The following is a 17638-nucleotide window of genomic DNA, read 5'->3' as shown; positions in this document are numbered from 1 at the left end:
TGCTAAAACTATTGGAGACAACTTAATGTTATATAAGTATTATAAAATTGACATTTCCAGGACTTTTGTAGTGTTCAGTACTTTACCTATGTTGGTGGGAGCAGTGTACTCATAAGCATGCCGATAGAATTTTCTGGCTGCTGCTGGATTCATCTGTATTAGTGTAACACAGCGTTCACACCATACCTCCTCAGGTTGATTAACAGGCAAGAAAGAGTTAAACAGGAGATTTACTAAGCGACGCGATACAGGGCGTGAATCAACTTCAAGACGAGTCAGCAGATGCTCCATGGGACAAATCTTCCAGAACTTTTTTATTTTTTTAAAAAAGTGGGAATGGGGAGAAAGTTAAAGAAGAAGGGAAGGAGAAACAAGATATTACCTTTTTTGTTAATTACTTTCTGAACCAAAACATTGACTCTGAACAAAACTAAAACCTAAAAAGCTTGGTTTGGGTCAAAATGAAATGGTATGTAACTGGAACCTCCCCCCTCACCATCCACTAAAGAAGACAAAGTGAAAACCGGCTAAAAGGAGTAGCAGTAGTTTAAAAAAGTGAGAAATCTATATAAATTAATACAATCATATTACTAGGGAAATACCTTGTTTGTATTAATCTACTGGAAACTATTTTTCCCCAGTAGAAAAGATAATTGTATGAGCTTTCCTTAACAAGTCATTTTAATTATAAAGAAAAGACTATGTTATGATTACTAAGTCAAGCACCCAAGAGTTAGTAAATGATAGAATTAAGGTTGCCTGTGCATTATGAGTGTCTTTAATTACAGGATAACATACTATTCCCCCCCCCCCAAAGTATCCTGCCTCCATCAGTGCTCACTTAATGATAAGCTATTTGATATTTTGCTTTCTTTTCATTGTTCAATATGTGTTCAGAACTGTGGAATTCTTTTTTTTTTCTTTTTTTCAGAAATTTTGTTTCCTCTCCTCAGAGGGTGATAAAACAAAATAAAACAAAGCCATTGCAGAAAAATGTCCAAGGAGGGCTGAGAGTGAACAGCAAGCCTGCTGTAGCCTAAGTGAATTAGGTAGGTACTACAAGGGCTAGGAATGTTAAGGACTGGTCAACTATCAGATAAATTCTTATTGGATAGTCGACAGGATTGTCAACTCGTCGCTCCCCCCACCCCATGCTCCCTCTATCAGAAAGAGGCAACAAGGGTGGGGGAAGAAGAGGGAGTACTTCAAAGCGACAGTGCTGCATGGAGCCTGGGGCCAGATCCAGATTGCACGTGGCATTTCAAAGCAGCAACGCTGCATGGAGCCCAGGATCAGCTGGGGGCTCCTGCTGATCCTGGACTCGATATGGTGCTGCCCCTTTGAAATGCCACATGGAGCCTGATGATGCTGGGCTCCCTACAGCGTTTCAAAGTGGCAGCGCAGCATGGAGCTCAGGGTCAGCGGAGAAGTCCCTAACTGACCCCGGGCTCCACGGGGCGCACAGTAGTGGGGCTTCCCAGCAGGACAGTGGGAACCCCATGCACAGTAGTGCACTGACCAGTAGTGCAGCATGACCCTGATGCAGAGGCAGCAGGGCTACATGGCGCAGCAGCAGGCATAGGGGTGCAGAGGAGGCGGTAGGTTGCCAGGTGCTGCAGCAAGAGCCCGGTGCGCATGGAGGTAGTGAGGCCAGCAAGAGATGGGGAGCCGGCCAGGAAGAGGCTGGTGGCAGTGGAAGAGGCTGGTGGCAGGGGGGCCAGCAATGATTTCTTCTAGTTTGGCAAAATCCATCATCTGGGACAGGTCAGGTCCTGAGGGTGCCAGTCCAGGGAGGTCCAAACTTATAGTGTGTACGCTTTCACTGTTTTGTCAATAAAAGACATTTTTTGGCGACCAAACATACCACTAGAGACAAGGCCTAAGATTTCCATTGATGCATAACTTGCAATTCCAGCACAACCATTAGTATCCATGATCTTCCTGCCACTCCATGCTATCTCTGTTGAAGAAGAAACTATTTGGAAATACTGCTTTGACACCAGTATTTTAGCTAGACCATCTCCTGTATTTGAAATTGTAGAGCCTCTCAGTAGCAAATACTGGACTGTTTAATCTTTTCTTTTAAGGAGGATAATTTTATTTCATCTGTCCATCCCATCTCTCTCACCTCCATGTTGGCTCACATTATTCTCTGTGACTTGGTTCCCTTCTTCTCTGAGCTCATGAATATTCTTTCTCCAGCAGTGGCTCTGCCCCATAAAATGCTTCTATTTTGATTCTCCTGTCTGTTCTGGTCCCAGAAGACTGATTCTCTATGCCCTCTTTTCTTAAGTAGCTACTGGCCCAATAGAAAAAAGGCAAGAACAGAACCTGTTTTTGTTATTTAAAAATGGAAATGAGCAGTATCAATCAAGAATAAACTAAAGTTAGTAAGAATCTGAGAAGAAAAGATTAACTTGTCATATGGGGAGTTTGTTCCTCACTTGAGGTAAATATTTTGATGCAGTAATCTCCTGGCGTGGCAGTATTTATTAGAGATACCCAATTTCCATCGAAACAATCATGGAGAGGCAGGAAGATCATAGGACAATAGCTTTACTTACCTGGTACTTATCAAGAATCTAGACTACCATAACACTAACATAATTTTCAAATATATTGCATGAAATTCTTAAATACCACTACCCAGGATTTTACATCTCAAACATTTAATGGGACGTACATGACCATTAAAACAATTTCCTGCAAGTCTATGCAAATTATCGGTTAAGTATTCTCACAACTGATTGACTGAAGTATTGGTAAATATACATCTTTGAGGCTAAATAGCCTAATTCTGTTTACATGTCCTGTGTGCTGCCTACCAAGTCCTATTTATCCTACCTTTGCAGCCCTGAGCGCCTTAATTTTCAGCAGCATATCAACAAAAGCCACTCGCACTTTCTCAGAATTGTCATGGAGACTGTATTTTACTGTTGGCAGGAGCTGTTCCAATAATGGGTGGCTTAGTTTGTTATCCAAAATTATAGGCAGACACTGCAACAGAAATATCACACTGAATAAAAAAACAAAACAGCAGACATATAAAAACTGCTAAAATGATTACAGTTATTGAACACAGTGCCCATTGTTTCATTTACATCAAGAACAACTCAAACCTCTTAATTATTTCTTATTAATGCCATGAGGCAGTGTTTTGTTTATCTCTGGTATCCAAGGACAACATGTTTATGCCCAGGTAGTCAGTCTCTGACATTTCTTAGATGGTGTTGACCAATAAATCTTGGTATACTGAACTATCTGGGGAACAGCCTTCCCCAACAAACAGAAAGAAATATATATCCAACCATGGGAAGGCTGACAATGGAGTACAATACACAATACTTTTCCAGGTTTCTCTCTCTCTCTACTCACTTTTTTTGGGTCAGACGACATATCTTTAAAACAAGCTGGAAATATTTTCATAGTTATATGATTAAATATATATGTTTAGTTATTGAGTGTTATCTAAACAAGAAAATCTGGTAAAAATAGCCTTTCCACATTCAAAGTCTTTCCACCTTCATGTGGTCACAGAGAGGAATTGAGATGGTTGGGGATCACATAGCTACTCAAATGCGCCACTAAATATTTGGTATCAGACATGGATGCTTGTTCACTCCTAGAAGGCGTTTTTTTCTACATTTGCAAAACTTACAAGAGGAAGTACATCACAAGAGAAATTATGCAAAGACCAACTTGAAGAAGAATCAAATGGTTTTACAAAAAGCAGGCCTTCTACTAAAGTTGGCGTCTATTAACTTCCCAACCACATGCTTTAATGAAAACCTAAAAATTTACTACCAATAGAAGTTTTCAAAGTCTGTATATAAATATACCTTAAAAACAGAACAGCGAACATCAGCTGAGGTTACATCAAAAGCCAGATCTCCAATAAGTTTTTTTAAAAGCTCAGCAAGGATGGTTGCCGGAATCATCTCCCAGTATTTGGATGTTATTTTACTAACACCAAGTACCCCTGTAGAGCGGACCAATGGTTGAGGATCTTCTAAAAGACTCTACAAACAAACAAGAGGAGGAAACAAAATTTCATGTATGCATTGACTGCATATTTGGAATAATCTCCAAATGCGTGCTTATTGCTATTATAGATTGAACCTCTCTAGTCTGGCACCCTTGGGATCAGTGCTGAATCAGAGAATTTGCTGAACCACAGGAGGTCAATATTGTCTAGCAGCATTGCCAACACTCATAGACATTCAGGAGTAAATTAGAGCTAAGTATCAGCACAGAACACCGAGAGCCAGGGCTAGTGGTTGTAAACACATTTTATGGGACCGTAGGAAATGGCCACACCCTTCATAAATGGACATCCAGCTAACCAAAATCATGCCAGCGCACAGATTTTACCAGATCAGAGCATGCCAGACTAGAAAGGTTCAACCTGTATTAAACAAGTTTTTAGCTAGAAAACAAAATTAAGGTACAAATATTTGTGATGATTTAAAAAAAACACCACCCTTAGAGTAGGATTTCCAAAATTCAGAACTGAAAATCAATGAGATGTGGGCATGAAAATCACTTAAGACACTTGAAAATCTTACCCCCAAGGTTATATCTTTATGCACCTAATTGTTAACTCTCACTGTCCAGTATTTATGAGGCAACAACCTTGAAAGCTGGATCTTCAGTGATCAAATATTTATTCTTGTCAATACAAAAGTATGTTTTCCCAAACAGAATAAAACACTACTTGAGGAATAAACTCACCTTTCTAATTCATTATATTAATTCTAATCTCCTTCATACTTCTGTTTAGTCACTCCATCATAAGAGCTGCAGATATTTAAGATTAGGCATTCATTGCACATTTTTAGCTGTTGTACCACAAAGTAATTAAGCGCAGACCCTCCCTCCCCGCATTGTATCCTGAGTAAATATGTTATGAATGTCTGCAAGCAGTGTTATCTGGCTTTCCTAAGAGCTCTCTTAGTATGTTTATATCAAACTTGTAGCTCAATTCATGTAAACCGTCACATCATGAGTATTTAAGATCCCTTTCCAAAACATCACTATTCTACGCAATACCAGCACATGCACAAGATTAATTGAATCTAATTGCACATTTCTTCACTCTTTCCTGTGGATAACACTCTCAATCTCCTTACTCCATTAATTATAGTACATGTGTGTCAAATGGTCTTAATCCCAAGTAAATTTTATAACATTGTTTGCACATTTTGTCTTCATGAAAACTTACAAAAAGTTCTTCAAACTGTCTTTGAATTTCATTATCCATATCCTCATTGTTAAAATGGGGATCACGAATAGGAAATGCTTCAACAAATAATAATGCTGCATTTGATCGAACTTCTGAGTTTCTAGCCTGTTACAATGGAGAAAGAAAGGAATTGTTCATAAAATTGGTACTTTTTATTAAAACTTATCTGACAAATATTTTTCAAATTATCTGTGATGGGGAGGACAAAGCCCGACCTCCCCATTGGAGGCCTTTCAGCACCCTGGCCAACAGCAGGAGCGGTGGAGAGGTCCTCTGAGCAGGGTAGAGGGGCAACCTTCACTGAAGCCAATCAGGGTACAGCAGGCTGCTATTTAAGGAGCTGCTAGCTAAGGCCAGTCAGTTCCTTCCTGGGGCTCAACTCAGGCAGACCTCTGGGCTGACTGGGGAATGCTAGAATTGTGGACAGCTCCAAGTGGAAGCTAGGCCCTCAGAACTGAGCGGAGCTAGATCCTGCAGCTAAAGGCTAGCCAGCGGCAACTCTGCAGAATCCCGGACAAGAGGAATTCAGCAACAAGCCCCTAGAGAAGGGCTGGATGAAAAAGGCATCCCAGGGAAGTGGCCCAGGTACATGTTCACAATTACTGCCCTTGAAACTTGGCAGGTAATTGCTACATATAGGGTCCCTGGGCCGGGACCCAGAGGAGTGGGTGGGCCTGGGTCCCCCCCCCCCAACTTCCTGCAAACCACACCCAAGCAAGGGCATAAAAGAAAAGGTTTGAACCTTGGCCAAGGACTGAACTTTGACTCGCCCATAGACAGGTGACTTAAATTCTGCAAGACCCCTTTAGCCACCATGGGGCGCTCGCACACAGGACTGAACTTACTACACACCACTATAAGTTCAGTACTTTTAATCAAACAGAAATTCTAATTTTTAAGCAAGGCATAACTTCTACATTTCAAAGCTCTGCCCAACCAGTAAATTCTAGATTAGATGTAAATTGAGTTATCAGAGCATATTGTCTTCAAAGACACAGAGGAACCCTATAACATGTGCCCTTGTAACTTTTCATTTCAGCAGGAACAGCAGGCAACTTAGCTTGCTATGTACTCCCTGGGCTCCAGCAGCTATCCAGCTCATATACATACTCTGGTGAAAACAGACAAGACAAGACATGTTTAAGGAGCAAATGTAGTGGAGGAATATGTTCCCGGAGAAGATAGAGTAGCAAGACAGGATAGTGTGCAGGTAACTGCAAACGAAGCATCAGAAGAATATCTTTTTATCCTTGACAGCTGTAATGGAGAGCCTGGCAAGAGCCTGGAGAAGGATCCTACCTCCCCCATTCCCTGTACAGAATAGCTTTCCCTACTCACCCACTTCCATGTCCTTCACGCCCAGAAGCCGCAGGACACAGGTGGTGGGAAACTCAAGGGCAGTCTCACACTCAACCTCCAGGGCCTCGGGAGGCAAAAAGCAATTCTTCTTGTGTTTCTGACTCACCACCCCTCCCTTTACTACAGCAGATGAAGGCTCCCGCTCCCGCTGCAGGGATTTGAAGCTTTACCCCAATGCCTACCCACTTGTGGATCTTTTTCCCCACTGCCAGTCTCTCCCTACAGTAAATCATAGAATACTAGGACTGGAAGGGACCTCGAGAGGTCATCGAGTCCAGTCCCCTGCCCTCATGGCAGGACCAAATACTGTCTAGACCATCCCTGATAGACATTTATCTAACCTACTCTTAAATATCTCCACAGATGGGGATTCCCTGGGCAATTCATTCCAGTCTTTGACCACCCTGACAGTTAGGAACTTTTTCCTAACGTCCAACCTAAACCTCCCTTGCTGCAGTTTAAGCCCATTGCTTCTTGTTCTATCCTCAGAGGCCAAGATGAACAAGTTTTCTCCCTTCTCCTTATGACACCCTTTTAGATACCTGAAAACGGCTATCATGTCCCCCCTCAATCTTCTCTTTTCAATTCTTTCAGCCTTCCTTCATAGGTCATGTTCTCCAGACCTTTAATTATTCTCGTTGCTCTTCTCTGGACCTTCTCCAGTTTCTCCACATCTTTCTTGAAATGTGGTGCCCAGAACTGAACACAATACTCCAATTGAGGCCTAACCAGCACAGATTAGAGTGGAAGAATGACTTCTCGTGTCTTGCTCATAACACACCTGTTAATGCATCCCAGAATCATGTTTGCTTTCTTTGCAACGGCATCACACTGCTGACTCATATTCAACTTGTGGTCCACTATAACCCCTAGATCCTTTTCTGCCATACTCCTTCCTAGACAGTCGCTTCCCATTCTGTATGTGTGAAACTGATTGTTCCTTCCTAAGTGGAGCACTTTGCATTTGTCTTCATTAAACTTCATCCTGTTTACCTCAGACCATTTCCTCAATTTGTCCAGATCATTTTGAATTATGACCCTATCCTCCAGAGCAATCGCAACCCCTCCAGTGATGAGCACAGTACACAAATGTATATACACAACACAATTATATGAGACCACATTCTTTTACGTCTACATACTTTAAAGCCACTTTGGATGAAATTAAGTTCCTACTTATGCAGGACCCATTTTCATAGACATTTTGTTTTTAAGACAACTATTTATAAAAACCATGACATTTTAAAAAGGAAAAAAAATCAATATGTTACACCAACTGCAAATTGAGAAAATCCCGTAAAGAAGAATTACCTTTAATGCTCTCCAAAGGATAGGTTGATACAATCTATACAGCATTTCTTCAACCCCCTGACGAACTTTACTTTGTTTGTGAAAGTAACTCAGCAACTGTCAAGGCAACACCAATGTTAATGCATGAAATACATTTCATGTGCTAGGTTCAATACATTTGAGAAAGGTAGATTGTTTTATTTCACTAAGTCTTTTAAAAAGAAAAATGATATTTTAGTATATAAAATACAAAAAATTTTGAATCACGTCTGTGCAGTTTGTTAGGTCAAGCTAGTCTATGCATTAAAGTCTTTTCATTTTAAAATAGGAAAAGCAGAAACAGTTATTTTCTCTCACTAGCTCAAAGCTACCCAGAAGTACAATTAGAAAAGTAAAAATAATGGCAAGAATGCCTTTTTCTCAGCTCCATTTTATCTTTATTATTGATAATTTTTTGAGAGAGGAGGAGAAAGACTGCACTTTTAGTGATGAAGAAGCATAAATGGGAGGCACAAATTCCCCTTTATATTCTTTATAAAAAGGAACATTACTTAGTAGTTGGTGTCCTCCAAATACATTATCATTGTAAATTATTATTAAAGGAATTGAGACATGCCTTGATCAGAAGTAAGGATGTAAAGAGGGTAGTCGAGTCGACTACTTGTATTCCCTTACCCCCCCCCCCCACCACCACTGCCTCTATATCAGAGGCAGTGTGGGGGGAGAAGGAACTGGGGGGAGCTGGCGTAAGAGCACTGTCTTTGCAGTATGGGGAAGGCGAAGGCACAGCAGCTCTTATTACATTTTGAAAGACAGAGCCACAGTGGTCTCAACGCAGCCCGAGCAGGGACTGAAGCAGTCCTGGCTCACACTGGGACCCAGACCTAGTCCTGTTAGGGCTCTGCAGTTTAAATGTAGTAGAAGCTGGGCTGCCTACACATGCGGTTCCTACTACATTTAAATTGCAGAGCCCCAGCAGTCCCTTATTGTCTTACTTGTGTACCCTATAAAAATTGTATCAAGTACACGATTAGTCATTTACTTAATACTTAACATCATTAGTCAGAAGAGGACATTTTCACTCCACACAAGATACAAGATAAAAAAACCTATCAGTGCCTTTAATACCGAGGTCCTCAGCTGTTCCTTAATCTGTATACTTTAGAGAGTTTGTCTGAAAGTGAGTGAGTCTGTCTGTCCATCTGTTTGTTCAAGAACTCCTAAATGGTAAGAACTAGTATCAGAGGGGTAGCCATGTTAGTCTGGATCTGCAAAAGCAGCAAGGAGTCCTATAGCACCTTATAGACTAACAGATGTATTGGAGCATAAGGTTTCGTGGGCAAAGATCCACTTTGTCAGATGCATGTAGTGGAAATTTCCAGAGGTAGGTATGTAATACAGCTTTTGCTAGTTTAGTATGCTGGAGAGGTCCCGAGGCAAGTGCATAATGTTTTGCGAAAGTGTTTTCTGATGTCCATGTGGCTGCTGCACATATGTTGTCCACGGGAACTTTCCTCAGGTAAGTGATGGAAGTGTCAACCGCTCTTGTGGAGTGTGCTCGGATTGGAACCGGCGGAGGGAAGTCATTTAGCAAATAGCATGTAGCAATGAATTCTGAAATCCAATGTGATAATCTCTGTGACAATATTTGTTTTCCCTTGCTGTGATCTGCAATGGAGATGAAGAGTTGTGGAGACGATGTGAAAGGTTTAGTTCTATGGATATAGAAGGAAAGTGCCTTTCTGACATCTAGGGTGTGCACCTGTGCTTCAAAAGCATTAGCATGAGGCTTTGGAAAGAATACTGGTAAGTATATCGTTTGATTTAAGTGGAAAGAGGAGTGCACCTTAGATAAAAACTTAGGATGTGGTCGCATGGAGACTTTGTCTTTGGAAAAAGATGGTAAAGGTTGATTTAGCCATGAGGGCTGCCATCTCGCTCACTCTATGAGCTGAGGTTATTGCCACCAAGAAAGCCGTCTTTGATGTTAAATGAGTTAGAGAGTATGTAGCCATAGGTTCAAATGGTGGCTTTGTGAATGTTGTTAATACTATGTGCAAGTCCCATGGTTCTCAAGGGACTGCAGCATCTGGGTATAGAGCCTGTAGACTTTTTAGAAATCGCTTGGTTATCAGGTGTGCGAACACTGTGGTGTCCTCCACTGGTACATAGAAGGTCGTAATCGCTGCCAAGTGTACTCTGATGCAACTGAGAGAGAGCTGTGATTGTTTGAGGTGTAGCAAATATTCTAAAATTGCAGGGAGTGGTACATCTTGTGGTGGTATATTACGGGAGGTCGCCCAGTGAGTGAATCAGGTCCATTTATTAATGTATGTTTTTCTTGTTGCAGAAGCCCTGCTTTGTAATAGAACATCACTCACCTGCTGGCAACAAAGTTCTATGCCCGTGAACCATCAAGGTACCACACCTTGAGATGGAGTGTCGGGAACTGAGGGTGAGGAAACGTGATTCCCGGTTGGTATAGAATGTTTGGATTGCTTAGAAACGTGATTGGGTGATGTCATGCCATCCTGTGTAGGAGGGGAAACCACAGTTGGTGAGGCCAACAAGGTGCAAGGAGGATGATTTTTGCTTTGTCCCTCAGTGTCTTTATCAGGACTCTGTTGAGGAGGGGAAATGGGGGGAAGGCATAATCAAGGGGTGAGTTCCATGTTAGAATGAGAGCATCCCTGAGGGACTGTTTCTGCATGCCTTCCCTGGAGCAATACATTAGGCATTTTTGTTGGCTCTGGTGGCGAATAGGTCTATGTATGGGAAGCCCCATCGGCTGAATATGTTGTTGAGGGCTGTATAATCGAGTTCCCACTAGTGGTCCCGCAGGAGGCCTGTGTGCACCACATATGAGCAGCCCCCAATGCACTGCTAGAGAAAAATCCGTCGAGAGGTGCTGCAACGCTCAGCACCTAATGTGGAGCACCCCCAAGGATGCCTCATGAAGAAGCATGTGATGGTTTTTCATCTCAAATGGCTTGGGGGCAGGAGTGTGGTAGGGCAGGCCATGGGCCAGATCAAAGAGCTTGGCATGCTGGATCCAGCCTGCAAGATGTATCTTGCCCATCCCCGCGTTAGAGGAAGGTGGTAAAAGTCTAGCAGCTGGGCTTTTCCAAAGCATTACCCTATTGAATTCCCCCTGCTACTCCTCCCCAAAAACACAAACACCCACACCACACTGAACTGACCATGAGTGGTTAGCTCTCTCAGGAATGGAGTTCTTATTAAGTTGCCATGCACAGAACTTCAATTCACAACTGCTAGAAGGAGGGAGTGGTCTCCCTGTAATTTCAAAGAAGGATCTATTTTCATGACTACAACACTGTCCCACAATATAAACTTAGTTGTGAATGAGAAGCAAGAGCTGATTTGGGAAATATGAATCCTCTTCAAGAAGCAGTTTTTACTAGCACAATGAACAGACATGAAGAGCATGGGCTGCCAGACACCATGACAACCTATGGCAATAAAATAGGCTATGTCTGCACAACAAGAGGTAAAAAATTCCCTTAAGAACAGCAGCACGTAACTATACCTCTAAAAAGCTGTATTGGCATTCAGCTGGGAACTAATGGTTTTTAAAGCTGACTTCTTAAAAACAATTTACATGTGATGGGCACACCTAACAATGCAATTTTAAAAACAGGGGACAATAAAGTCACGAGAGAAAAAAAATCTTTCCCATGAAAGATTACCGAATAATGAACGTTAGAATCTAATTTTCCACTATCTCTATTATCTACCTTTTCATTTCACTCATCAAATAAAGTAGCAGTGTGTCTTACTTTCTAGTCGAGGTCACTATGCTTTTACATAAGACACAATACTTAGTTTCAAAATAATGCAGGAAAGTGTGTAAAAACTTTTAAAACAGATTTTAGTTTAATATGGAATTGAACAAATGTATATTAAGTTGTGTATAATCCTTCTTTTTTATCTTGAACCCAAGCTAAATTTGTATGAGTGAGCCCCATAACTTGTTCAAGTTAGCAAAACCTAATTAGTAGACTTTCAGAATCAAATAACTATATCTGTATTAAGAATAGTGTAAAAATAGAGAATTCTCATACTACTGTAATTAGATATTGAAAATGACTTTACAAAATATAATTTGCTAGTACTTAATGTCATGTTTTATAGTAACATACCTCTCTCACTTTAGGATGCACTGGAGAACTTCGAGGAAGATGAATTCCATGATGCATGAAATCCTGAATGCAATTTACCTCAAGAATCTAAAGTAAAAAAATGCATTACAAACTACAGATTATAGGCAGCACAGATAGTGATTTTACTTAATGTTTGATACTGTATATTTTAATACTGCTTTCAGTTGCTTATACCGAAGCTCTTTCATTTTTGGTTTAAACAGATGTTAATAGAAAAAAATCCATATTTAACAAAAGTATTATTCTTTTTAAAATTTTTATCTTCCTTTTATATCATTCAAATAAATTTAAAAGCTTGTTTTATTAGGAAAATACAAGATGTTACATGAGATATATGTATTACGATAATACATCAAAGCTGCCTGTTTAAACAGGGTATGTATTAGACTAGAAGATACACAAAAGCAGGCACACATGTAAGCTCTGTATGAGCGTCTGAACATACAGATTAATCTCAAACCTATTTCACGCTGTTTGCAGTTAATGTTTTAAAGATCTGACACACTAAAATGGGAACAAAACAAAAATTTCAGAATACAAAGTATCCAACATTAAAAAAAATAGGAGCAAAGGATGAAGTTGAGTATGTGCTGCAAACAGTGTAGCCCACACATTAAATGTAAATATTTATAAGATAATAGGTCTACCGGTAAGTCTGTAAAAGTAAACTATTTATTCAGATGAATAATTTTATTTAGGAATTAGAGATGTATTTTCTTAAACTCAGAGAGGACATTATGATTTGAGTTCTATGTCAGTTTTGCTGGAAATCACGTTGAATTCCATTAATCAAAGCATTCTTCTACTGATTAAAAGGTTCACCTATCTGTCTTTCCACCAAAACAAACCCCGATATTTACTCAGAAAAAAACTGAATATTTTTCCCCATTGACATTTACTTGTTTTTTGTGATTGTAGTAATAAATGCTGAAATTCACAGGAAAAATGAAATAAAATAAAAGCAAAAACTTTGAGCTATTTTTTTCCATATTTACATGATCAAACTCAGGACTACAGAGATCAGTTAACTTTCCCTGTGATTGTTCTTTCATCCGTCAAAGGCTGTGTCAGGGTGCTTAGCACAGGAAAAGAGAACATGGCTCTTCCCCCTGCTGGTGCCCAAGCAATAAGAAATAAGAAAAGGAATAGCAATGTGAGTGTAGGGAGGAGGAAGATAGAGGGAGACACTGAGACCTGAACAAGAGGTCAAGGAATGTCTGGAGTGAACAGAGTTTGAAAAATGGATTTAAGAGTATACCTATGCTCAGAACTTGGAATCAAGATTTCTGAGGCTATGTCTAGACTACCACTTTTTTTCGGCAAAAGATACGCAAATTGCGCTACCTTTCTCCGATTCTTTAGTCAGAAGAGGCTTCTGAAATTTTGCCTTGGGCGAAAGGGGCGGGGCCTCAGGCGGAAGGTCACATGTTTTATCCCCCCCCTTAAGTACTACTATTCCAGAAACAACTGTGCCACAGATTGTATTAAGAGATGTTATAGAAAAGCCCAAAGGGAGGAGGAAGAAAATTGCGTGTGTCACTAATGTAACATTTTCAAGTGAATAATTGATCATTTTAGTTTTGTAGAGCACACATCACTTTCATGCAAAGGTATAAGGCACTGAAAATTAATACTCAGACCTGCCGTGAGTGCAGGGGACGAAACTGAATGACTTTGAGGTCCCTTCCAGACCTATGATCCATGAAACAGTATCTAAGTCCCTCTCATCCACTCTAAGCATATTCAGTTAGGTTTTATGAGTTACAAAAGATTCTCGCATTTGACTATAAAATGGCATCTAGATATTTTTATCAAAACCAGTTGTAAAGAGATAGGTTATTAGGCATTTAAAGCTACTTCTTGAAGGAAGCTGCTAAAATATCCAATGATTAACTTTTTGAAACTCCTTGAAACACAGGAGCACTTTAGAACACAAATTATTTTTTTCAATTAGAATATTTATTTAGTGAAATGAATGGTATATGCATGTGGTTTATTAAGTCATTAAAAGACACTCATACATAAAACCATTAACCAGCCCAAACAAGATTTTTTCTGCTGTGTTCCTGGGCAAGATGGTGCGGAGGAAAGCTCCAAAATCCAGCAAGAGGGATGGGTGGGACCTGAGGCTGAAGAGGCGGGATTGAGAGCTACCCTACTGTGAGCTCAGGTGCCGCAGGGAGCATAAGGCCAGCGGAGGAGCCCCGTAGGGTTCTTGCTACAGTTCAAAAGTGGAGGCACCCTTAGAGACTTATCAAATAGTTGATGGAAATCCCTATTAATCTAAATTTAACATCCCTACCATGTACTAGGTAAGTAAAATCCCATTTAATTAGTTAACAGGTTAAATGTTAAATTTAATGGTTAACTGATTTAATGGGGGGCAGGCAGGCAGAAGTTCCAACCTACTGGTGTGGAGGGCACCCCTCACCCGGGCTGGAGTGACCTTTGCACTGTGTGCAGTGGATGCTCCAGTACTGCAGGCTCCCACCCCACGGATGGGGGACGGGGGGAGCGCTGTTGGCTGCCAGCCCATAGGAGCTCATGGGCTGGGAATCAGCAGGCTTGCGCAGGCTGGGAGCTGGCAGCCACCCTGCCCCTCCCCCCAACTCTACCATTTCCACTCCCCTCTGCACCCCACATGGGCTGGGACCCATCAGCCCTCTGCCAGCGGCAGACTATGGATTGCTCCCGGGTAACAATTAAGAGTTACCTAGTAAGCATCACCTCTTAAGGGCAATGCTTACTGTGGAAGCGGTTAATTGGTTACCTGTTCATATCCCTGCTATGCACATGCAGATATAACTCCCCAGCATAAAGGGGGCATGGCCTTCAATTCTTTCCACTAAATTAGGACTATAACACAAAAGATTGAGAAAATAGAGAAAATGGACATGCTATCTGAATTTGAATGGGCAATTAGATCAAAGAATAACAAACAGTGAATTAATCATCTTTTCTCCTTCCAGTATTACTTCTAAAGACAGGAGATTAAGCAGAAGTGGTACCCAGGAGATGGGTCAGAGGAGTATTTGTAGAAAACTGCTCTCCCAAATAAAGCACCAGACCTAGAGGCCAAAGCTGAAGGGAGTAACTTTGTATAAAGTTGGGTATAGAGCTATACAATTATCAAAAGGAAAACAATTCCTTAATCTTGTAGCTGGATCAATTTCAAAGAATCTTTAGATGAACTAATTTTAATAGCAAGTTCAAAGTAGAGTAAGTACCTCTAAGATCTCTCCTGAAGACTTCTTCCATGCCCTGAAATAAATTTCTGCAATGTATGCCATCAGAGATCTGTATTAATAAATTGAGGGAAAACATATATCAAACTTGTTTAGAGTAAATATTTCATAAAAAGTGAATGTTTCTTGCTGTTGAGTTGCAAGAGGTATTGAGGGTATTACACATTCTCTCCTTTAACATAGTGTTTAAAACCAGGAAAAACCTGAAAGCTATTTTAGTAATTAATACCTCAACAGAAGAATATAAAAAGTTTACTCACTTACAGATTTCAAAGGAAACCTCCATTAAAATTTTATATATATATATATATATATATATATATATATATATATATATATATATATATATATATAAATAAAATATAAAAATAATTTTGTTGTTAAAGAAAAAAAAACCAAGCATCCACTGAATATTATTGCTGGTAGAGGTTGAACTTCTATGGTCTAGGAGACTCTGGTCCAGCAACATTGAACCACAGATGTTGCTGGACTAGTGAACCCCAGCGCAGAGGTTGCTGGTGGCTGAGAGCAGAGCAAGCCAGCAGGGCCAGTGGCGCTCACAAGCACTGGAAAGGCTGCCACAGCCAGGTGGCCAAGGGAACAGTGCCAGATGGCTAGGGAGAGCAGCTCAGTGGGGAAGCTAGCACCCCTCCTCCCAGACCTCTCCTGGTCCAAACTCCCTCGTTCAGGACCTGTCAGGTCCAAACGGTGCTGGATCAGGGAGGACCAACCTGTATTATATATTACCTGTTATTTTAAAAAAATTAAGGGCATGTTTTCAAAAAAATGCAGTTTTGAAATGATTAAAGTCCAATATATGCAATACTGGAATATTACACAGTATTGTGCAGGATGCTTTCACAGCATACATGCTATAGTCTTATATTAATGAAATAACAACTACAATAAAAACGCAATCATAATAAAATACAGGATTATGTAGCACTTTAAAGACTAACAAGATGGTTTATTAGATGATGAGCTTTCGTGGGCCAGACCCACTTCCTCAGATCTGGCCCATGAAAGCTCATCATCTAATAAACCATCTTGTTATTCTTTAAAGTGCTACATAATCCTGTATTTTGTTTCAGCTACACCAGACTAAGACGGCTACATTTCTATCACAATCATAATAGTCTTAGTATATTTCAGATAGTGAGAGAAGTGATGCATTTATATAACCCTGTATCCCCAACTCCTTCCTAAAATTCCACCTCCCACCCAGACCCCATTCCTCTCTCATGTGCCCTACCCTCCTGCCCAGACCCTGCACTCCCACTGTAACCTAACTTCCCCCCCAACAAACCACCCCACCTCCTAACAAGACCCCACACTCCCACCCCACTCCTGCACCCACCTCCCACCCAGACACTGCACCCCTCATGCCACTCCCCAGCAACTCCTTCCTGCAGACTGAACCCCTCATTTTGGCCCTCCCCCACAAAATCTACCAACCCTAGGCCCCTGAAAAAGTTAATTTTGCCCTAGGGGGGAAGGGGTCTGAGCCTCGGCATCTCCCCTCCCCACCAGACTGGAGTGCCAGGGAAATCCTGGCGCCCTGAGTTGCATGAATAAGGTGAATGTCATTTTTTCTATTTCTCAGTTGGGGGCCATGTCAGTGAAGGGGTTTTGTTTTGTTGGGATTTTGTTTGTTTGTTTTTTGTTTCTCACTTGTGTGTGTAATACCTGACTTTTTCACATGGGTCTTCTTATCCCAACCCCAAAAATGCCCCCCCCCCCCGCTTCCAGTTAAACTATTAGTTGATTCGTTTGTAAAATATGAGAGTCCTTGCATTTTTAGATCGCTAAAAAAGAAAAAAAATCAATACTAAACAAACAAACAAACCATTCTTCATCCACAGATGAGGCACTTAGACTCCAACCCTGCAACTTACTCCTCAGAGGCAGAACCCTATGCACAACCTTATTGAAGTTAATGGTAGTCTTCACTTGAAAAATACTATGCATCTTGATATAGTACATTTAACTTATTAACTGCCTCTTAGTTGCCATTATCAGTAGGCAGCTACTAAGTGTACGGCAGACTTGCAGGGCTGCAGCCAAGGAAAGAAGCACTAGGACATGCCTTCCTGGATGCAGCCCTACAAACCTACTTAGATATGGTAAATAGCACATCTCAGAACTTCCTGCCCTGACTACATCTCTAGGTTTGTGGGGCTACTGCCAAGCATACAGTACTTTTTTCTGAAGCCTAGAAAATCTGCCTGTAGCTGGGAGAGGAGACTACCAGCTGAGCAACTGCAGGGAAGTTTGTTGAGCTGTAACCAGGAACACCACATCCCATGACTTTTTTGCTAGCT

The 17638-nt window shown here is 40.9% G+C and overlaps 1 protein-coding gene across 1 annotated transcript in view; it reads right to left on the bottom strand.

Annotated features, from left to right (window-relative positions):
* Positions 1-17638, bottom strand: part of NCAPG2 (non-SMC condensin II complex subunit G2) — a 111374-nt gene that overhangs the window by 58443 nt on the left and 35293 nt on the right. The window contains exons 8-14 of the mRNA XM_075922741.2: positions 15300-15369; positions 12052-12138; positions 7913-8008; positions 5222-5347; positions 3840-4019; positions 2845-2997; positions 87-309 (exon numbers count right to left, since the gene is read on the bottom strand). Of these exons, the coding sequence (XP_075778856.1) occupies positions 87-309; positions 2845-2997; positions 3840-4019; positions 5222-5347; positions 7913-8008; positions 12052-12138; positions 15300-15369 (935 nt within the window). The remainder of the gene's footprint in view (positions 1-86; positions 310-2844; positions 2998-3839; positions 4020-5221; positions 5348-7912; positions 8009-12051; positions 12139-15299; positions 15370-17638) is intronic.

The sequence above is a fragment of the Pelodiscus sinensis genome, chromosome 2 (assembly GCF_052426305.1).
Source record: "Pelodiscus sinensis isolate ZL-2025 chromosome 2, ASM5242630v1, whole genome shotgun sequence".
Classification (NCBI taxonomy): domain Eukaryota; kingdom Metazoa; phylum Chordata; order Testudines; family Trionychidae; genus Pelodiscus; species Pelodiscus sinensis.
The sequence above is the reverse complement of the archived record's forward strand: the minus strand, read 5'-3'. Positions and strand labels throughout refer to the sequence as shown.